At 47.8% G+C, this 20,547-nt stretch overlaps 1 protein-coding gene across 2 annotated transcripts in view; it reads right to left on the bottom strand.

Moving 5' to 3' along the window:
- The window catches only part of LOC146197737 (putative RNA-binding protein EEED8.10), a 135,373-nt gene that overhangs the window by 61,938 nt on the left and 52,888 nt on the right, over window positions 1-20,547 (bottom strand). For both annotated transcript variants that reach the window (XM_084599648.1, XM_084599649.1), the window contains exons 9-14: window positions 19,741-19,781; window positions 19,579-19,654; window positions 15,543-15,710; window positions 15,212-15,260; window positions 15,032-15,075; window positions 14,237-14,316 (exon numbers count right to left, since the gene is read on the bottom strand). In XM_084599648.1, coding sequence (XP_084455774.1) covers window positions 14,237-14,316; window positions 15,032-15,075; window positions 15,212-15,260; window positions 15,543-15,710; window positions 19,579-19,654; window positions 19,741-19,781 — 458 coding nt within the window. The remainder of the gene's footprint in view (window positions 1-14,236; window positions 14,317-15,031; window positions 15,076-15,211; window positions 15,261-15,542; window positions 15,711-19,578; window positions 19,655-19,740; window positions 19,782-20,547) is intronic.

Below are 20,547 nucleotides of genomic sequence, written 5' to 3'. Positions count from 1 at the left end.
ACCAGATAACATTTGGTACGCTTAATAATAGACTACGTGAAAAAAAAATACTTCGGGATAACCAAGTGACTTTGCAAAAAGCAGAAGAGACGGTAGCCCAGCGGAACAAAGTATGGCGGCAGTGCTGATGCGATTTCAAAGCGCCCTCAAAAGAGCAGAAAGAATCTTTTCACTGTCGTAAGTGCAACCGCTGCCACAAGCCTAAACAACGAAAGAGGCTGAACCATTTCGCAAGTGTTTGAGCAAGGATGAGCGAAGAAGGGTGAGTAAAAGGACAGCAAGGCCACCACCGCAAGCGTGAGAGGGATTGGATGGTCAAGTTTGTAACTGCCAACGAGGACACCGGATCTAAGGCAAGCTTGTTTCCTATGTCGGTTTACAAAAAAAAAAAAAAATTGGCGGCTTATCAAGGTTAAGCCCAGTGGATGCGAAGCATGTTAAGCAGCTGCCTCAGTGTGGATGGGGCTAAGTAACGGAGACGTGGTTTTAGGTTAATCGTCGTACTTTATTCTTTGCAGCCCGACAAACACACTCTTATGGTCCGTAAATGCATGACTCTTGGTTTGCACGTCACTCACTGGTTGAGGCTTCACTTACACCCTCGGAGCGTTGTCGTCGAGCCGCATATTGAGCACGCCGCTTGGCTAGGCGTTCTTCGCGTTCTTCATCGGTTTCCGTAGCACGCTGCAGCCTTCGTTTTGCATTCCTATTATTAACGTCCTTAGCGTTTGGAGGCATCTTGACTGCATACACGCCCGGCGCAAAGACGCTGGCGCGGTTGCAGGCACAAAGACTGACGCGACGGCGGGCGCGCGCCGCTTCATCCCTGGCGTGACATCACATATCACGTGATTCAGCGATAGTGGCGCCGCCGCCGCGTCGCGCGCGACGGCGCGAACCGAAGCGTGGAGGCCTCCGCCGGGCGACGTCCGACGGCGTGATATGAGGCCCCATCTGCAGCCGGTGTGACGTCATCACGTGACGTCACATCATGTGATCTCACTTCAAGGTCAATGGTGGCCACCGCCGGGAGGCGACTGACGGCACGATATGAGGCCCCATCTGCAGCCGGTGTGACGTCATCATGTGACGTCATGTCACGTGACCCCACTTCAGGGTCAATGGTGGCCACCGCCGGGCGTCGCACGAAGGCCCGAAACCTACGTTAATATGCTTCGCATAAAAACTGCTTGGAGTAGAACAGCTGAAGCTAACGGCCCTACGGGCATATAATGGTGGCACTACAACGCATGTTGTAGCGCGTACACTTCAAGTACGCCATGGGAACATTGTTTTTTGTGGTGAAATATGAATGACAGGCCATACTCGGACTAGAAGCAAGTGAAGCTCTGGGGCCAGTCCAGCGTATAGTATGTGCTGTAGACAAGAATTCAAACGACGACCTTTTGAAAAATTTCAAGCATGTCTTTAAGGGCCTTGGTTGTCTGCAGCAGGCGTACAGCATGGTCCTTTCCCCTGATGTGGCACCAGTAGTGCAACCAGCTCAACGAGTTCCGGTGGCACTAGATGAACCCCTAAAGAAGAAACTTGAAAAAACGATATGTGCTGGTATAATTGTTAGGATGAAAAGCCTACCAACTGGATCAACCTTTTAACACTTACAAAGAAAGATGGTGCACTAAGGGTGTGCATGGATCCCAGAGCTATGAACAAGTACATAAAGCGACATTTCCTGCTTTCGAAGCAAGAAGATTTGGAAGCCCATTTAACCAATGCAAAGTACTTAAGCTGTCTTGACGCGAACTTCGGCTATCATCAGATACCACTTAATGAGCGGACTTCCAGGACGCTGTTTCGAAGATACCATTTTCTCCGCTTGCCCTACGGCATTTCTTCCGCACTGGAGGCATATCAACAAAGCAAGAGTCAAGTATTTGACGGCCTACCGAGCATACTGATATATGTTGATTTTTTAGTATGGGGTTCCAGTAATCAAGAACACGACAAGTGGTTGATAGAAGTGCTTAAAGCAGCCGAGAAAGCAAGCTGGACTTTTAAGGCCCAGAAATGCAGATCTGGGCCGATAAAAGTACAGTCAAACCTCGATATAACGAACACGCATATTACAAATTATTGAATATATCGAACTCTTCCGAAATTATTTTGTCAAAAACATGTATTTTTAACTTCCCATAGCGAATGCGGTTCGGCATAAAACGGATATTATGAACTTCGCGACGCCAAGCACTACCTCACTTTATTAGCAGTAGGCAGGCTTCGTTGCACTACATGTGTGTTGTGCGGCGCAGCAAACGTTGAGGACTACCTAGCAGGCGCTGACAGCGCCACAGATGCCACGATGGCATTGGGAGTTGACAGCCAAAGGTAATCTCGGAGGCCATAAAAAATTGTTCGCATCTCACAATCGCTGACAGCGCCGCTTCAGCAGCGGCGGCAGCGGCGCGATCGAATGTTGCTTCTGCCTTTTTGGTTTTTGCGTCTTTCGCGTTTTTAGTGTTAGCAGCGGCGTGGCGGTGTGGCCGTCATAGCGTTCGGCAGAGGCTGCGTCGGTCGTCGTGTCGCGTGTGGTGCACGGGTATGCGTAGTGCTGTGATGGCGGTGAACGTGAAAAAAAGAGCAGCACTGACGTTAAAGACCAAGCTCAAGATAAAATCAGGGCCTTCAAGGCAGTTTACAAGAGGAGACTGATTGACACTCTTCTCGTGAAGCTTGTTATGAAGCAGGACTCGAAGATCGACTTGCTGGGAGCATTGAAGCGGCATCGGACAGCGTGAAAGGCGAAACGATCGCCAACTGCTTTCGGCACGCAGATTTTGTTCCAGCAGAGGCCCGTGCATCAAGTGACGATGGGGACGATCCCAAAGAAGCAGAAGCAGAGCTCCACGAGCTTGATGAGCCTGGAACGATTTTTCGCGTTTTGTTGGTGACATGCCCGCAACAATGACTGTAGAGGACTTTGTAGGCGGCGACGACATCGCGGCGACCACGGCTGTACTGACGGACGCCGAAATCGCTGTGGAAGTTTCTGAACATCCCGCAGACGAAACTCAGGCTGACCCTGCAGACGATGAGAACATTCCGACTTCACAAGAAGCGCTTGCTGCATTGGATTTACTGCGCCGCCACTGCAGTGCTATTGAGAGCAGTGGGTTTGCCCTTGTTGAGTGTTTGCAAACTGTGGAACAGGGCGTGATACGTAACGCGATGAACACAAAAAAGCAGGCCGCAATAATGCAGTTCTTTGCGCGTAAATAAATGGACGTGACCCAAGTAGGCACCCTCCGAGTTGCTGTGCCTTCTCTGATTGAATTTCGCTGCTCTTGCATGTATTTTCTACGAAATTTTATATTATGAATTATGGATAGAGCGAACTATTTTCCGATTTTTTAACAGTTCGTTATAATGAGGTTTCACTGTAAAATTCCTTAGTGATGTCATAGGCCAAACGGGAATATCCCCTGACCCAAAGCTGACCAAAGCTTGAGGAAAATGCCAACACCAACGTCCAAAAATGACGTCCCGTGCGTACTGGGTGTCGTTAACTATTTCAGCAAATTTGTGTCACAATTGTCCAAGCAAACAACGCTTTTAAGTGAGCTTATCAAATCTCGATCCCAGTTTCAACGGACAGAAAATCATGAGCTGGAGTAGAAAAAGTTAACAGAAATCTTGACCACACCCTCCACTTGCCATCTTTGATCAGCATAGACAAACTAAGACTAGTTGCGACGCATTCAAGGACGGTGTCGGTGCAGTTTTACTGCAAGGCTACAACGGTGAATGAAGGCCTGTAGCATAGGCATCTCATGTCTGAATGCAAGCAAAGAGGAACTACGCACAAATTGAAAAAGAAGCGCTTGGAATATGTTTTGGCTGAGAAAGGTTTCACGTGCGTGTGTATGGAAGAAAAGTGCTTATCGAAACTGACCACAAGCTTCTGGTGGTGACTGCGCGAAAAGAAATCGCTGACATGCCACTGCAAGTGCAACAATTCTTTTTGCGTTTGCTAGAATAAGACTTTGCCTTGCAGGAAAGCAGCCGTTTCTCGCTGACATGTTGCCATAGTCAAAGGTAGATCAGGGTGAAGACAAAGTTTGCACAACACATGACATTGAGGTTCATGTGGCACAGTCTTGGTGCCCCTTGGGACTACATGGTGACCCCCGAAAAGCAATAGTTGCTACAACTGGAAACTTCTCGAGACGGCTACCTGCAGATAGTGGCGTGCTCGGTGAGTGGCACTCCATCAGGACATATGTTAGTGTAGCGGTGGGATGAAAGCACAAGGAACAAGATAGGGTGAAGGCACCTGGGTGTGGGTGCATGCGGGATAGTAGGTAGGGCGTGGGAAAGGTTCGGGTCTGATCCTTCCCCGCCAGGCTCGGAGCTCTCCACCTGGGAGGAATGGGAGGACTTAATGCACGCGACAGACCAACATCAGCACAAGACCGCCATCATGCGGGCCGTGGATGTGCTGCAGCGGCATGGACTGTCACGCATCTAGTGCAGTGCGGCTGTGCCTGGCTGGGGCTTGCGGCCCACGCCAGTGGACAATAAAGCTCTCTCTCTTGGTGAGTGGCCAGCCGGTGACAGGCGGACTCAGGCAAACTTTCTGTCGTTAATTAAGTTGTATTGAAGGGCGCGAAAGTTGTAATACTGAGAAGTATGTGATGACTCATGCTGCAGAGGAACCATGATGTTCACCTTGGGTTGCTAAAGTGTAAGGAGAAAGCTCGAAAACTTATTTTTTGGCCTGGTCTGAAAGGCAACATCGCTGCCGTGTGGAAAGCTGCAAAGCGTGCAGAAAGTAATTGTAAAACAGCCCACTTCTAATACAACCACTTCCAAAATCTGCTTTGTACAAGGTTGGAGTGGACATCTTTTTGTATGCGTGCAAGTCGTACGTAATTGCCTATGATGCCTTTTCTAATTTTCCCAAAGTCGAATGGCTGGAAGACACAACAGCCGCGGAAACCACAATTGCAGTCCTTTAGCTCAGTAGCCAAGTGCCTCAAAGCCTTTGAGGCTCAAAAGTCAACGAAATAATTCTGATGACAATCTAGACCCTCCTTTGCTACAAAATGGATGACTCCCAAACTTCAAGGATCACCGAAGGCGCACCAGGCGCTAAACAGCAGCAATTAATTTCGGTTCGCAATCTCATGGCCTCTTGCACCCACTGTACATTTTGATGCCAGAGGACATAGTGGTATGCTGGCAAAGTTAATAACTAATATTAAGCAGCTGCATAATTTGTGCCACTTTCAAGTGCTTGGTGAAGAATTCCATGACGTAATATTATTGGCAACACAGTTACATTAGTGGGCAACTGCAATTCTTCTAAAATGACATCCACCAAGTCCACTTTACAGTGCATATTTTATACCTTCCCGTGCACTCCTGAATTTTCTGATAATTAACTACTCAGCATTGTTGGTGTCGGCATAAAATTACCCTAGCAGGAGAAGCAGCAGTGGCATTTCCGTAAGTCTTTATGAGTCGGGTAGCTAAATGTCCACTCATTAGCCACTGAACTGTAGCAAATACACTCTTGGTTTCATTTCAGTCCCAGCGCTCATATGTGCATAGCATAGGAGGCCTTCTGTTAACCAGCATGAGTGTGAAAGGCAGTATTGTGAAACAGGAGGAAGCACCGGCAGGTTCACTTTTCTATTGCCAGCCCAGCAGCTACAAACCAGCAGCCTTTCATTCACACTTCGTCTTCTGACCAATGACGAGGTGACCAATGATTAATATGTACAGATGAAGATGACGTGCACGCACAGTGCTTACAATCTTCCCCCTCTCAAACGAAAGCAACCATCCTGGTCGCAGGTTATATAGATGAAGGTTGGAGATAAAAGAGTTTCAATCGGGACACGTGCACTACCTCGGTGCCGCGACGACAACGGTCAAGAAGAGGCGATGCAGGGGCGGTTAGATAGCTCACATGCGATGTTTGCTTAAGGACCGTGTACGGGCCAATAAATCGCTCAGAAATTTTTCACACAAGCCGGGGATGCGAGTGGGTGTCCAGAGCAATACTCCGTCGCCGCCAGGGCAGAAGAACACAGAGCGGTGGGTAAAATCATAAGTGCTTTTTCTGGAAGCTTGAGTGGCTTCAGTTTGGAGGTGGGCAGGCTCACGGCCGAGAGTGATGTGAGAAACGAATTGTTCGTGGGAAGGTGCATCAGAAGGTGCGGTAGCTGAAAAGAAAGATGCTTCGAGCGAGAAGGTAGGGGGGCAGTCATTAAAAAAAAAAAAAAAAAAAGAATAGATGGTGGTTCGTTGAACGGAAGTGTCAGAAGTGTTGTAGGCAAAGGTCACAAAGGAGAGTAGAGTCCCAGTTGTTGTGAAGAGGGTGAATGTAAGTGGACAGCATGTCAGAAAGGGTGCGATGAAAGCGTTCTGTGAGGCCTTTGGTCTGTGGGCGTAGTTTTGTGCACCGTGCCCAAAGCATGAAGCCCTGCTGTGAGTACAGAGAAGAGGAACTACCCTCCACAATCATTGAGCAGGAAACGCAGGGCGCCGTGGTGAAGAAGTATGGTGTGGAGAAAGAAATTGACGATTTCAGAGGCAGAGCCGGAAGGAAGAGCTGCGGTTTCAGCGTATCGGGCGAGGTGGTCAACCACAATAACAAGGGGTCCATACAAGTCAATGCCGACCACTTCGATTGATGTTAAAGGACACAGGAGAGGCTGCAGGAAACCGGCCGGAGGTGACGTACACCGCTTGCGTTGTTGGCAAGGGATGCAAGGCGTGATGTATTTAAATACAGTGGTTGAGAGGCCAGGCCAGAAGAAACGGCTCTTGACGTGGTCTTAGGTTTTCTGGTAGCCAAGATGGCTAGCGGTGGAATCGTCGTTAAAGGCTTGAAGGATTTGAGGGTGCAGAGAGCTGGGAATTACGGGAACCCAGGCGTGGCCCAGCGGGCTGCAGTTGTACCAAAATAGCGTACCATTCCGTAACTTAAAATTGTTGAACTGGCGATGGGAATGGGCATTTGGAGGTCTAGTAATGCCACTCGGATGATCAATCGGCTTTCGACAGTATGGGTCAGCACGTTGGTGGTGAGGGAAATCACAGTCTATGTCTGACGCAGGAGCAATGGAGGCGGCGGTCAAAGGCTGCATGACTGTAGGCTCTGAACGGTGCAGCTCCGAAAGCGCAAGTGAGGAAGGCGAAGACAATGTTGCGACAGTGAAGCAAACGACAACAAAAGAGGGCGTCGGCATCTCTGTGCTGCTTGTCCGATTTGTAAATAATTGTGAAGTCGGTACTCTTGAAGACGAATCCATCGCCCAAGGCGACCGTGAAGTGACGACAGTACAGATATGGACGAAACTCCTGAACGACCCAGACGACGGCAAGACATTCTTGCTGTGTAATAGTGTAGTTTTGTTTCGCAGGAGTCAGAGTGCAGCTTGCACAGGCATCAACTTTTTCCGTAGAGCTATCTTGGCGTTGCAGAAGAACAGCGCCAATGCCATGACTACTTGCATCAGTGTGCAAAATAGTCAGAGCTTTGTTATAAAAATAGCAGAGGACAGGACCCGAAGTCAGCGCACGCTTAAGAGGAGAGCCGGGTCATTGCGCCCGAAAATGAGTCAGAAAATCGGAATTTCGATCGAGTTTTCATGATGCTGAGATCTTTCCGCAGCTACCCTTAAAGTTTTATTGAAAAATACCACCCAATTTCTGCGTTACAGCATTTCAAAGACAAGAATCTGCGCGCGTGGCCCTTTAAACCGAGGTCAAATTGTGCCAAATTTCGATCGCCCGCAGTTCAAGAAATATGCGATGTACGAGCATACTCCTGGTCACGTTTGAAAGATCGCGATTCAGGCCATTCCTATATTTCGATTTGCGACCATGAGCGAGCCCACCGAAGCAGAAAACAAAAGAACAAAATCGCATGAAACGCGCTGCTATTGGTCTTCCATAGCATGTGAGCAAAATGGCGAGCTTTGGTTGGCTGGCGGCATCGACTGCTCGTGGTCTGGTGCCATTTTGAGAAGGTCTTTCATTTAGGCCTAGTCGGCCTATCGCCGTTCTCTCGTCGTGACCATAGCGCGAAATGTGAAATATTTAGATTCACGCTTCGTTATTAGCCTAGAAAAGTAGTGAAAAGAGATAACCGCGCCGAGGATGCTACATCGCCGCATCTGGTTATCTGCAATCAATGACGAAACGCAGAGCGTCGAGTCCGCGATGGCCTGATAACGGCGTAGCAAAGCCAGTCATGCTCAGCGCGACAGCAAGGAGCGGCACGACCTTGTCGAAAGAACTCGTGCCACGTACGGGCACCTTAATCGTGATGGTGCAGACGAACAAGTGATGCCTAAGCAGCTTTGTTGTTGCAACTGCAGGAAGAAAGAAAAGAAAATGCATAGGCCTGCTACTGGCTCTGTAGCTGAGCCATCTCCGCTGCCTCGTGCAGACAAAAGAGAAAATAGAGAAAAAAAAATTAGCTGTGGCTCAACTAAGGTTAAGCCTGGATATCTCGAAGCGAAAAGCCGCTCGTCTAGCCTTGCACTTTTCATATCATTGCTAATTTTTAGCCAACTTTTTACCACTTCTGGATAGGTGTTTGAGCCATCCGACTGTTGCTTCTTCTTCCATGGCGAGTGTCTGCGCCTGTTCTATGAGCAAGTGCGCCTTATACCCCCCCCTAACATATGCGCACTGCGCACGGCTGCTGCGAAGGGTCAAACGGTAGCAAGGAGGAGAAGCGGCAGCGAAAGGTCAGGCGACGAAGTCAGTGGCGACGGCGGCCACCTGCGCCATGCATGACGTCACTCGGTGGCAAATCTGGGGCTCCGGCTCACTCGAAGCGCGGTGTTGACGAGCCTAGTGAAGCTTTTTGCTTCAAAAGAAGAGTGGAGAAAGACGCGCGTCGCAACAGCCATTGTCCACCACTGAAGTGGTGGCTGGTGCAACAGATAAAGAACCAGTGACAGGTTAGCCGCCGCCGCCTACCAGTCCAAGCCCAGTAGGGCCGGGAGCAGCCATCCTCCTACTCTAAGCAGCTTTCAACGCCAGGATAGATCGCCCTGTGAGGCAGTACCGCAACCGGCTGTCGCGAAACGGCGTCCCGCGACAAGCGAAATCCCAAACCTTGTCGAAATGAACTTGCTTCTGAATGCTACGTGGTGCAAGACGAGCAATGGGCGCTTATCACTAGTTGCAGGCCGACTGCATTTGATGCATGAACGTGAGAATGACGACTGCGCGCCAGAACCTAGCACCAACTATTACGGAGGTCATGATGCAAACGTACCCGTCTTGGTGGCGGCCTCCTGACCATGCATTTCATTCGCCGCCAATTTCATTCTTTCGAGGGCAATTACATCGATGGTAAATGATGCATTGGCATCGGAAGCCAGGCAGAACCCACTCTAATGAGTTACTGTTAGCTTTGGTGCTTCAGAAATTTGCCTATACATTTTTCTTCAATTTCTCAAAACTGCATTTTTAACACACTCAGCATTTTGGAGGAGCGATATCTATGGTTCTATATCAGCTATTTCTATGATTCTTTTCAAGCTAGGAAGAGTGATATCTCTGGTTCTAGATCAGCTATTTCTATGATTATTTTTCAGCTAGGAAGATCAACTCATCGGCTGTGCAATAATATTAACTCTAAACCACTGCCTGGTTAAGAAACTTTTCATAATAAATAATCTGTCTCAGTTGCCAAAACAAACTTTTTCTTCAAGTTTGACGAGCTGTAATTTTCATTCAAATTATCCTAGAATATTCATATATGCTTATTGCACTCCTTGGTGACTCTAGGTCTTTAGACTTCTCCTTTAGGCTCCTTCAAACAAAAGACAAGCTTTCCTTGCTTTATCAAAAATTATTTGCTGTAGAAGAAAAATGTTTGCAGTTTTGGAATCAGAATACTAAAATGCACTAACTCTGAAAGTTTGGTGTAAATCTATTCATAAATAAAAAAATTACGTATAAGACAAGGGTCCTCCGTTAAAAGCTTAAAATGCTGACTCAAAAGCAGGAGACCAGACAAAGAGTGTATCGCTGTTGGAGAAGAGCATGTAAAGGAGAGGCAATAGAGGCGAAATTGCAGATGAAGTACTAGAAGTAGGATGCCGATTCCAGGAAACTGCGGAGATCTGTGACTTGAGTCCGACGTGGAAAGTGCTGCGCAGCAGCGATTTTATCAGGGTCAAGCTTAATTCTGTTGCTGCTTACGAGGTGGCCAAGAACTTAAATTTTCCACGCAAAACAGCATTTCTTTGTGTTTAGCTGAAGGCCAGCATTGGAAAGTGCTGTCAAAACTTCGGCGAGATGAATAAGACGATCAGAAAATGTTGAATAAAAAATGAGGATGTCGTCAAAGTAACAGAGACACGTTTTCCATTTGAGCCCTCGTAGAACTGTGTCAAATATGCACTCGAATGTGGAAGGAGCATTGCAAAGCCCAAAGGAAACTATTCTGGTGTGACAAAGGCAGTTTTCTCTTTGCCATCTTCATGCATAGAGATTTGCCAGTATCGTGATCGTAAGTCAAGGCTGGAAAAAAATTGGGCACCTTGTAGACAGCCGAGGGCGTCGTCAGTTCAAGAAAGGGGGTACATATCCTTGCGAGTGATTCTATTGAGAGCACAATAAACTACACAGAATCGAACCAAGCTGTCCTTCTTCTTCACTAACACAATAGGGATGACCAATAACTGGACGAAGGGTGTATGATGTTGCGGGCGAGCATATCAGCAACGTTTTCCCGATTAACTTAGCGCTCGGTTGAAGACACATGATATGGCAGGCATAGAACGATGCCCAATCCGTCGGAGTGGATGCGTTGCATTGCCACAGCGGTCTGACCCCCCCCAATGCTCGAGAACTAAAGTCAAACGAGGCTGCGTACTTGGCCAATACACCGCGCAATGCTTCTGTTTGGTGTGATGTGAGGTCAGTGTTGATCGTGTTGCGAACTTCTGCACTGAGAAAAATAGGTGATTTATCGGAGTGACCTGATGGAGCTCATTGTCGTAAGACTGGTGAGGAGGATACTGGTACCAATCGTCCTGTTGGAGGTAGCCGTAGCTTGCATGCTCATCTTGCAGGTGTCAGCAATAGACATGTGTAACATGGCCGCGGATGCCGCAATAGAAACAAACTGGATGAGGTGGGAGTGGTCGCCAAGCACCATACTCCGGTAGTCTCGAGGACAGGGCGACGACACTGTGTAGCACAGGCGCAGGGTGGACAGGAGGACAGGTAGCAGCGGTAGCAGGTAGCACAGAAACCTCAGCGTACCTAGGGACGTAGGGAAGGGCTAATGTTTCTGAAGCCATGGGACGAGTAAAGGAAGCAAGCTCGTCCTTGACAATGTCACGTAATGCAGGAGAAGGGGCAGGTGGACGAGAAGAGGCAGGAGCTAAAGAAAGGTCACTCTGTAGCTCCTCACGAATAATGGAGCGGATCATTGTACGCAGGTCGGCCTCGGGAGTTTGGCTTAGATCCCAGGTGTTGTTGAGCCGCTGCGGCTGTGGAGGGTCAAGCCAATGGCAAGCGGTGCGAATGTCAGCTACTGTAGAGGGATTCTGGGCTGCTAGAGCAGCGAAGGCAAAACAGCCAATGCCTTTCAAAATATGCCGAACATGTTCGCCTTCAAGCATTGTGGTATTGACGCGCCCACAAAGGGAGAGTACGTCCTCGATGTAAGATGTGTAGGTCTCACCCAGAAGCTGAACGCGGGTGTCTAGTTTCTTTTGGAAAGCTGTTTGGCCAGTACCAACAATACCAAAGATCTGTCACATCTGGAAGGTGAAGTGGGTCCAATAAGGAATGGCGTCCTCATGGTTTAGGAACCATGTTTTCACCACATCACTTAGATAGAAGGCGACTTTGATCAGCTTCATAGAAACATCCCAGCAATTAACGTTTTGACTGTTTTTGTAGTACGGGTACTGCGCTAAGCTTATAGCATTTTAAAAAATTGGACACTGAGGGTGAATCTTTTTCGGAATATTCGACAGTCAAAGGGTTAAAAAGCATTCACTCGATCGTACTGCTGTAGCCAGTCGTCCACGTCGTCACCTCGGAGACTGGCGAAAACAGGAGGGTCGCGCTGACGGGAGCTGACTAAGCAGTCTGGCCGAAGGGCTGAGGAATGGCAAGGGACGTTGGGTTCACAGAGGAAGCATGGACGACTGGCGAATGCACGTCTGCAGTGGCAGGCGCCGACGCAGTAATTACTATTGGGTGATGCGAGTCGGCTTACGCCATGATAGCGGATGTGCCGCCACCAATATAACTGGAACGAAGCTCCAGGGGTTGCCGCGTAAACGACGCTGGGAACAAGAGACACCTCCACCACTTGTGAGACAGGAGGAAGTACCAGAAGGTTCATTTTTTAGCCGAGCTGAAGCAGCAGCTACAAACCAGCAGCATTTCATTCACACTTCGTCTTCTGACCGATGACGAGATGACCGATGATTAATATGTACAGATGAAGATGACGTGCACGCACAGTGCTTACAGTATTCTTAATGCAGGCAAATGTAGAAACACCCTTGAGATTCCTGCTTTCATTTAAGAACCCCAAGTGGCCAAAGTGATTCATGTTATATACAAGATGGACACATCTTCCCACAGCATTAGCGCATCACACTGCTCAAGCAATGTTTGAATGCATAAGTAGAAAATGTGGTAGTGTGTGTACTGAGGCCGACCGTTTATAACCATGATCTCAACAGTTGTGCAGATGAATGAAAAAACATCTCTCACTGAACGTATTCCAATCATCTCAGAACCGCAGAGCCGCGTTCCTACTGTTTTGCTTATTCATCCAGTCCCAGTAAGTAGAACATGAACTATAGTATCAAATAAATTGGTGTCGATAACAGTTTCAATTCTTCTGTACCTTGTCCCATTTACATGCCACGGCGCCAAGCAAGCCCACAAGGGACCTGCAGTACAACCGCCATAGCATGGATATTTCACCAGTCTCCACTGCGTGACACCATTTGTCAGTGATCGAAAGAAGCATGCAAAGCGGCAAACAAGACCTGGTCGCACTTCTGGGCGAGAGTCAACCTCTAAATATATTCTTACACCGTGATTAAAATGAATTGACTTCAGGCGCGAGACCCTAGTCATCCATCTTGATGCAGAGGCAGGTATGATTTTGTTCCTAGCTTTAGGTTGGAGCAGTGTTTCTCAAATGGAGGTCAGCAAAACCCACCCCTCAAAGAAACAGGTTGCATGATCGTTCTGGTCTGGCAATGCAGTTTTGCAGGGTTAAAAGAATGGAGGTTCAAAGCAGACTTTAGTTTATCAAAGTGAAGCATGAGATAAGTGTGCAGGTGGACAGTGCGCGCAATAGGAAGGGAGACTCTGAGCGTCAAAGGCGCTTGTTGATGCAGTGAAACTCGACTGAGCTCTGACTGCACTGCTGGACAGGGCTGCGATGCAAAGTGCCTCGGGTGTCCGACAAACGAGTGCCGTGTTGTAGGGAGCAGCTGAATCCTCTTTAGCGGCATGCATAAATGCTCCAACGTGTCACTTCTTTCCCACATCTGGAGGCTGTGGCACGCTGGCTTATCAAGCGCATACTTTTTAAAGCCTTGACTCAATGACAAATCCTTGACCTGCTCCCAGAACTGCACCAGCAGTCCACACAAGATCAACGCACAAGATGTTCCCCTCTCTGATCTCTTAGGTCCCCCACATCTTCCACTGGTCCACGAGGGGTCCTGGCTGAGAAGCACTTTCTAGTGCAAAAATGTGTTATGCTCGCCCCCACTGAAGTTCATCTTCCACACAGAGTACCTCCGTCCTCAAATGGTGATTAGCTTGCAGTAACAATAGGCAGCCTAATAGGTAGTAATGCACACAATGTAAATCTGTGCGTAACTAGTTCTGCCTCATTTGGACAAGCAGAAGCTAGCACAAACAGATATAGCTGGCGTGGCTCTGTTCTAGAGCTTTCGAGAAAAACACTCCTCAGCATCAGACTGCCACTCCTTAAGGACAAACTCTTGCTCATATTCCAAGTCCTCAACTCTTTACTGCAAGGAACACTCCCTTCTCATTCTTTGCAAAGGTAGCAAAAGCCCCTCTACCAGTACACTACACATTCCCATGAGCAAGGCCCATAGCAGCTGGCTTGTGCCCCAATTCATCATACGCTGAAATGGTAACTTACACGTGACCAACAAACAGCACTTGCCATGACCAACCATGCAAAAGTCTCACATGCACATGACCCACTTCACAAGCAGCTGACCTGAGCTTGGTGCAGCCAGCACAGATGGCAGCAATAACCGCATCGCTGACAGCCTTGTTGTGACTCAGGTTCAGCTCTTCCTGCATTTTCCATTAGAATAAAAAGGAAATTAAAAGGAAGAAAGAAAGCACACCATTTCACTAATGCCTCAAGAACAGCAAGGGGCCACGAGAAATGTAATTAAAGAAAACTAAGCTCCAACCACTGTTCAACAGAGCTGTGCCAAATGCTATTTTAAAATGATTGTGATGGTCATATGATTTTGATGGTCATATTCTAATGCTACGAATCGGTAAAAGGTGGCCTTTGGGAATCCTACAATGAATACAAAATTTTTAAAAATTTATTTTCACAACGTATTAGGGCTGCACCTCACTGTGCATTCTAAGTCGCCCCCCCCCCCCTCCCCCCCCCTTTTTTCTTTTCTTCCATGTTTGCACATGCTGAGTTTGGGGGAGGAGAGCAGTTACTCGATATCTCCTGTGTGAACAAAGCTACCTTAATTCTTCTGGTGGTGCGATGACAAGCGACAAAATAGCAATTGTGCATGTGCTCTTTCTAGCATTAATAGATATTGTTTCACGGCCCTTTTAAATAACGGGGAAGTGCAAAAGAAGTGGTAGAGGCAGTGCTAAAGTAGAAAATCGCTTTTGCTGTATAGTATTGCATGAGTAAGAAAAGGAACATCAAAGAACAAAAACAAGAAGTCAACCGTGCACCATGAACAATGAAAGCAAACATTTCTTCTCAAGAAGAAATTTCCTAATGCACTTGAGCACTCCACCAAGGGCTTACCAACAGAGGCAACTTGCCAACAGCACCAATACCGCCACTGGTCACTGAAAAGAAGTGAAAGTTTACTTAAAAAAACATCATATTATACAACACCCTTTAACATAAGATGTTCAAAAACACAAAGCAGAGAAGACAAATGAGATCATGGGAAGGCACTAAAGGAATCTGAACCATACTCACAGTTGAGGAATGATCCAGACAGGTTGAAGACCCTCAGTGCCCTCAAGTTCTAAACAAGAGAAAGAGGAAAGGTTATGAGCTGTACAAGCAAACCTCTTTTGTGAGAATATGGGGGTGTCTAGGCTTTGTTAGTACTTTGCAAGACTCTGCATTCCAGCTCTGCCCACAGCAGTCCTGCTGTGAAAAGCCTCCCAGTTTAACAACCTGTGGAGCCTCAAAAAACTCCAGTTTTGTCTATATTAATTTGTTTTCTTTGCTGGACATGCAACACTTTTTATGAAAGCTCCACAGGCTACTAGGAACAGTTTGTGAGTCCTCAAGAGAAACCGACCTGGCATAGCAACAGCAGGTCATGGTCAGTAATCTGCAAGCAGTCACTCAGGGTGAGCTCTGAGAGAAAGCAGCACTTGGTAGCTATCTTGGAGAAGCCCGTTGCAGTCAATCCCGCACAGCCACGAAGGACAAGGTGACGCAGCCGGACTCCCGCCATGTGAAAGCACTGCACCAGGACGCAGCAAATTACTCAAGGCAATTGCTGTAAGCACATACTACGCTAGTAAAAGAGAATTAGGACACTTACTACAATATAAGCAAATTCAAGATTTACACAAATGTTCCATTGGACCGCTTGGAAGCCCTCTTCCTCAGGCTCGGGCCAAGGTACCGTAAAAACCCGCGTATAATACGAGTTTTTTTTCCAACTTTCAGCGTTCCAAATTTCCGCCTCGTATTATTTGCGGATCCCAACCAAAATGTCAAAGTTTTGCGAGAAGTTTTGGTTTCGTTGTTGCCGCGTGGCTACGGCTTGGCTTTGTTATCGATGTGCGGCTACGGCTTGGCTTCGTTGCCCTAACGTGGCCGCACCCCGCAGTGGCCACGACGTCGAGGTGTCGTCTCTTCGTTGTTGGGTCGTCGAGTGCGCACAGCATCAGCGCATGTGCTCTCGTGCAAACCACGGTTCGCGAAAAAGTGCACGCTTTTTTCTTTAAGTGAACGAGCAAGATGCCAGGGTCTCGGAAACAGTACTCAGCTGCTTTTAAGAGAAAGGTGATTTTAGTTGCTGAAAACATCGGCAACAGTGCGGCCGGGAGGCAGTTTGGCGTCACCGAGGGAAGCATTCGTTGATGGCGACGACAGAAAGAAGCCCTTTTCGCGTGCAAGGGAATGCGAAGAAGCTTTCGCGGGCCAAAGAATGGCGCATTCCCGGAAATTGAACTCGCTCTGACGGAGTTCGTACGAGAACAGCGAGCATCGCAGCATCTAGCTGTGAGCGTAGAGCTTATGCAGGCAAAAGCTAGGGAGCTTGCAAGGGAAAAGGGAATTCCGAGCTCCGCCTTCAAAGCAAGCAAGCACTGGATACATCGCTATATGTGCCGTGCTGGATTCTCGCTACGCCGGCGAACCTCGATTTCACAAAAGCTGCCCGAATCCTTCGAAGAGCTGCTGGTGGCTTTTCAGCGCCACGTGATTTCTTTGCGAAAGACCAAAAACTTTCAGCTGGGGCAAATAGGCAATGCTGACCAGACGCCGGTTTACCTGGACATGCCATCGCCCCTCACCGTCCATGAGAAGGGCTCTAAACAAGTTTGTATCCGGTCTACTGGAAACGAGAAGACGCGGGTTACAGTCATGCTATCGTGCACGGCAGACGGCCGCAAGCTCCCGCCCTATGTCATCTTCAAGCGCAAGACAATGCCGAAAGGTGAGGAGCTGCCGAAGAATGTCATCGTGAGATGCCATGAAAAAGGTTGGATGAACGAGGATCTTGTCCTCGACTGGGTGAAGTCAGTGTGGTGCAAACGGCCCGGTGCACTGTTGTCCTTTCCATCCATCCTCGTGCTGGACGCGTTTCGTTGCCATTTGGCCGACTCGGTGAAGAGGCTGCTAAGCGACTGCCGCACAGAACTTGTTGTGATTCCGGGTGGGATGACCTCACAACTTCAGCCTCTCGACGTTTGTGTCAACAAACCCTTCAAGGACGCAGCGATGCTACGCGGAATGGATGCGGTCAGGTGAGCCAGGTGAGCCCGCAGTGACGCCGGCCGGGCGGCTGAAGCGAGCATCGCCAGCCACGCTGTGCAAATGGATTGTGGACGCGTGGGCAAGCATCCCAGAGGAGCTTGTGCGCCGTTCGTTTAAGAAGTGCGGCATCTCAAACGCCCTCGATGGCACAGAAGATGAGTACCTGTGGGATGATTTGTCCGACAAAAATTTCCGAGGAAAGCGCTGCTGAAGATGAAAGTGATTGAAGTGTGAGGTCCGATTTCAATAAATGTCTTGTTTTTTCTCTCGTATTATATGCGGTAAAAACTTTTTTTTCCATTTCGCGTCTCCAGAATTTCACCTCGTATTATATTCGGGTTCGTATTATACGCGGGTTTTTACGGTATATTTGTCTCGGACGGGCCGGGCCGGGCCAGCCCGTCCCATCACGAACACATGCAACTTTTGCGAAAGCACACGAATACGTCCATAGTGTGATAAGCAGAATGCACAGCGTTTTCCGCGTCCTCCGCACGAGCTTCCGAGTTCTTTCCCGTCGTCGACCCGCCTTTCCGCCTCGCCGAGAATGTGTCTTTGGTAGCCGTCATTGACCGAGTAGAGAGGTCGAGGACCACCGCAAATGCCAAAATTCAATGCATAACTTGTTTAAAGACATTCACAGACTATGTAACTTGGTTACAGTTGAACACTGTCGTAGAGAACAGGTAACAAAAGTGGGACACACACACTTAAGCTCAGCCTTAACGAGTATACTGAGACAGCATTAATTTCTCCCATCTGCCAGCCCCTCGTGGATCATTGTTCGTGTTCATTAACTTTTCTTACTCCCCTAATCAGTAATATTTTATTTATTTGTGCCTCTATTATCCCCCACATACTCATTAACATGCAGTCGTAAGATACAAGATCATATAAACAGGAGTGGAAGCAAGCTCGAGCATTTTGGAGCATGTTAATTATGTTTTGGACAGGCCGCCATTGGAAACTGACCCTGGCAACGTTTAATGCTGGCACCCTAGCTAGTAATGCTAGTTTAGCAGTGCTGTTAGAGGAACTAGAGGGTATGAAATGGGATGTCATAGGGCTTAGTGAGGTTAGGAGGCCAAATGAGGCATATACTGTACTGAAGGATGGGCATATACTGTGTTATCGAGGTTTACCAGAGAGGCGACAACTAGGAGTAGGTTTCCTTGTCAATAAGTATATAGCGCGTAATATAGATGAATTCTATATTATTAATGAGGGTGGCAAGCATCGCAATTAGGCTTAATAAGCGGTATAAACTGAAGGTTGTACAGGCCTATGCACCTACATGTAGTTATGATGACCAGGCAGTTGAAAGCTTTTAAGAAGATGTAGAATCGGCAATGCGAAAAGTAAAGACGCAGTATACTGTACTAATGGGCGACTTCAATGCCAAGGTATGGAAAAAGCAGGCAGGAGACAAGGCAGTAGGTGACTATGGCACTGGTTCTAGGAATAGCAGGGGGGAGTTACTAGTTGAGTTTGTAGAGCGCAATAACTTACGAATCATGAATATCTTCTTCAGCAAACGGAAGAACCGGAAATGGACATGGAAAAGTCCTAACGGGGAGACTAAAAATGAAATCGACTTGATAATGTGATCAACCCCCGCCATTATGCAAGATGTAGAGGTAATCGGGAAAGTGCGATGCAGTGACCACAGGATGGTGAGATCCCGAATTAGCCTAAATCTGAAGAAGGAACGCAACGGATTAGTAAGAAAGAAACTCATCAACGAATTAGCAGCGAGAGGGAGGGCAGAAGAGTTCAGGATCTCGCTACAGAGTAGATATTCAGCTCTAACCAAGGATGACGACATTACTCTAGAAGAAATAAACAATAGTTTCAGAGATATCATTACTGAGTGCGCTGTAGAAGTTGCCCTTTAACCCCTGCCGCCTGGCCCTTTAACCCCTGCCGCCTGGCCCTTTAACCCCTGCCGCTTGGCCCTTTAACCCCTGCCGCCTGGAAGTAAGAAGAGACTAAGAAGGTAGGAGAAGCAGGACAGTTGTAAGTAAGAAAACTGGAAAGCAAAAGATAGAGAAGGATAGGATGAGGCGATTGCCAATTTCCCCTGGGTGGGTGTGCAGTCTATGGGAAGCGTCAGTCAAAGTGGTGTGTTGCCTCTGCCAAGGGGCCTTAAAGGTCCAAACACACGGCATCGACTCAACTACCAGGATCCCCTTTTTCCCAGATACGGCGATGCCATGCAAGGCTAAGCGTGGGTGCTCAGGGTCCGTGGTGTCGCACAGTACACACAAACATCTGCTTTAACAGATGCCCCCTGCAGGGTCTTGCTATGGGATTCTGTATTTGCACACACTAAATGGGTTCCTCACCTGACCAGATAGCTTGGGCATCTCGGACAAGTCCAAGTGTTCCAAGTACTTGCACAGGTGCAGGAGCCACCAAAGTCTAAAAAGAATAAGAGACAATGTTCAGGTAAAACAGATAAGCTGGCCCCAACAGGACATGGAGGTAGGACATGCACCACGGCTCACCCTTTCTCCCCGACGTCCCCACACCTCTTCAGCAAAACAGCCTGAAAAGGGGTAACAGGTTAGTTCAGCCACATGTGTAAAAAATACAATGATGTGCCCTCAGCTGAGTAACCAGAAACTACACAACGAAGCCACAGCAGCACCAGCAAACTGCATCTAGGTGTTTATGCGATACCACTGGGAGTGCCATGAAAACAAAAGCCAGCTGGTGTCAGCACCTGTGTGAAGCCTACACCTGCCAACCCTGGTAGAAAGGCAGGTGATGTTTAGGGGCACTCCTTTCTCGAGGAGAAGAGGGAGAAGCCACAATAAGAATGACTCAGCAAAAATCAATAAAAGGAGGGATGGCAAATTGAGAGTAACTGGAATAGAATCAGAACACAACGACGAGAGAGACAATAGAATCGAAATTGGAATACACTGATAAGTAAAAGAAAAATATTGTCACATTTCCTCTGCATTAATCCAACTGGTCATCCCAAGACTTTTTGGCACTTCCTTTTGAAGGCACGCTGCCCATGACAGACTGCGCCAGCAGATATATGACACAACAGCAAATATTCATAGAAGCAGTGAGGTATCAAAACAAAAGTATCACTGAAAGCAATCGCATCACAATACAATCACAGATGCTAAAGGTGTACTAACCCAAAACTTTTGCATTCTGCATTCATTCTAATCAGTGGCCATTAAGCCAATAAAAATTGCATCAAATCCTATTTGCCTCAGTACACAATATACACAATACATACAATGGCTTCTCTTCCTCTTATTAGAATGTATTCTAAGTTTCATTACCTTAGCAAA

The sequence above is a fragment of the Amblyomma maculatum genome, chromosome 3, assembly GCF_055883805.1.
Source record: "Amblyomma maculatum isolate TAMU_Amacu chromosome 3, ASM5588380v1, whole genome shotgun sequence".
Classification (NCBI taxonomy): Eukaryota; Metazoa; Arthropoda; class Arachnida; order Ixodida; family Ixodidae; genus Amblyomma; species Amblyomma maculatum.
This window is presented reverse-complemented; position numbering and strand designations above follow the sequence as displayed.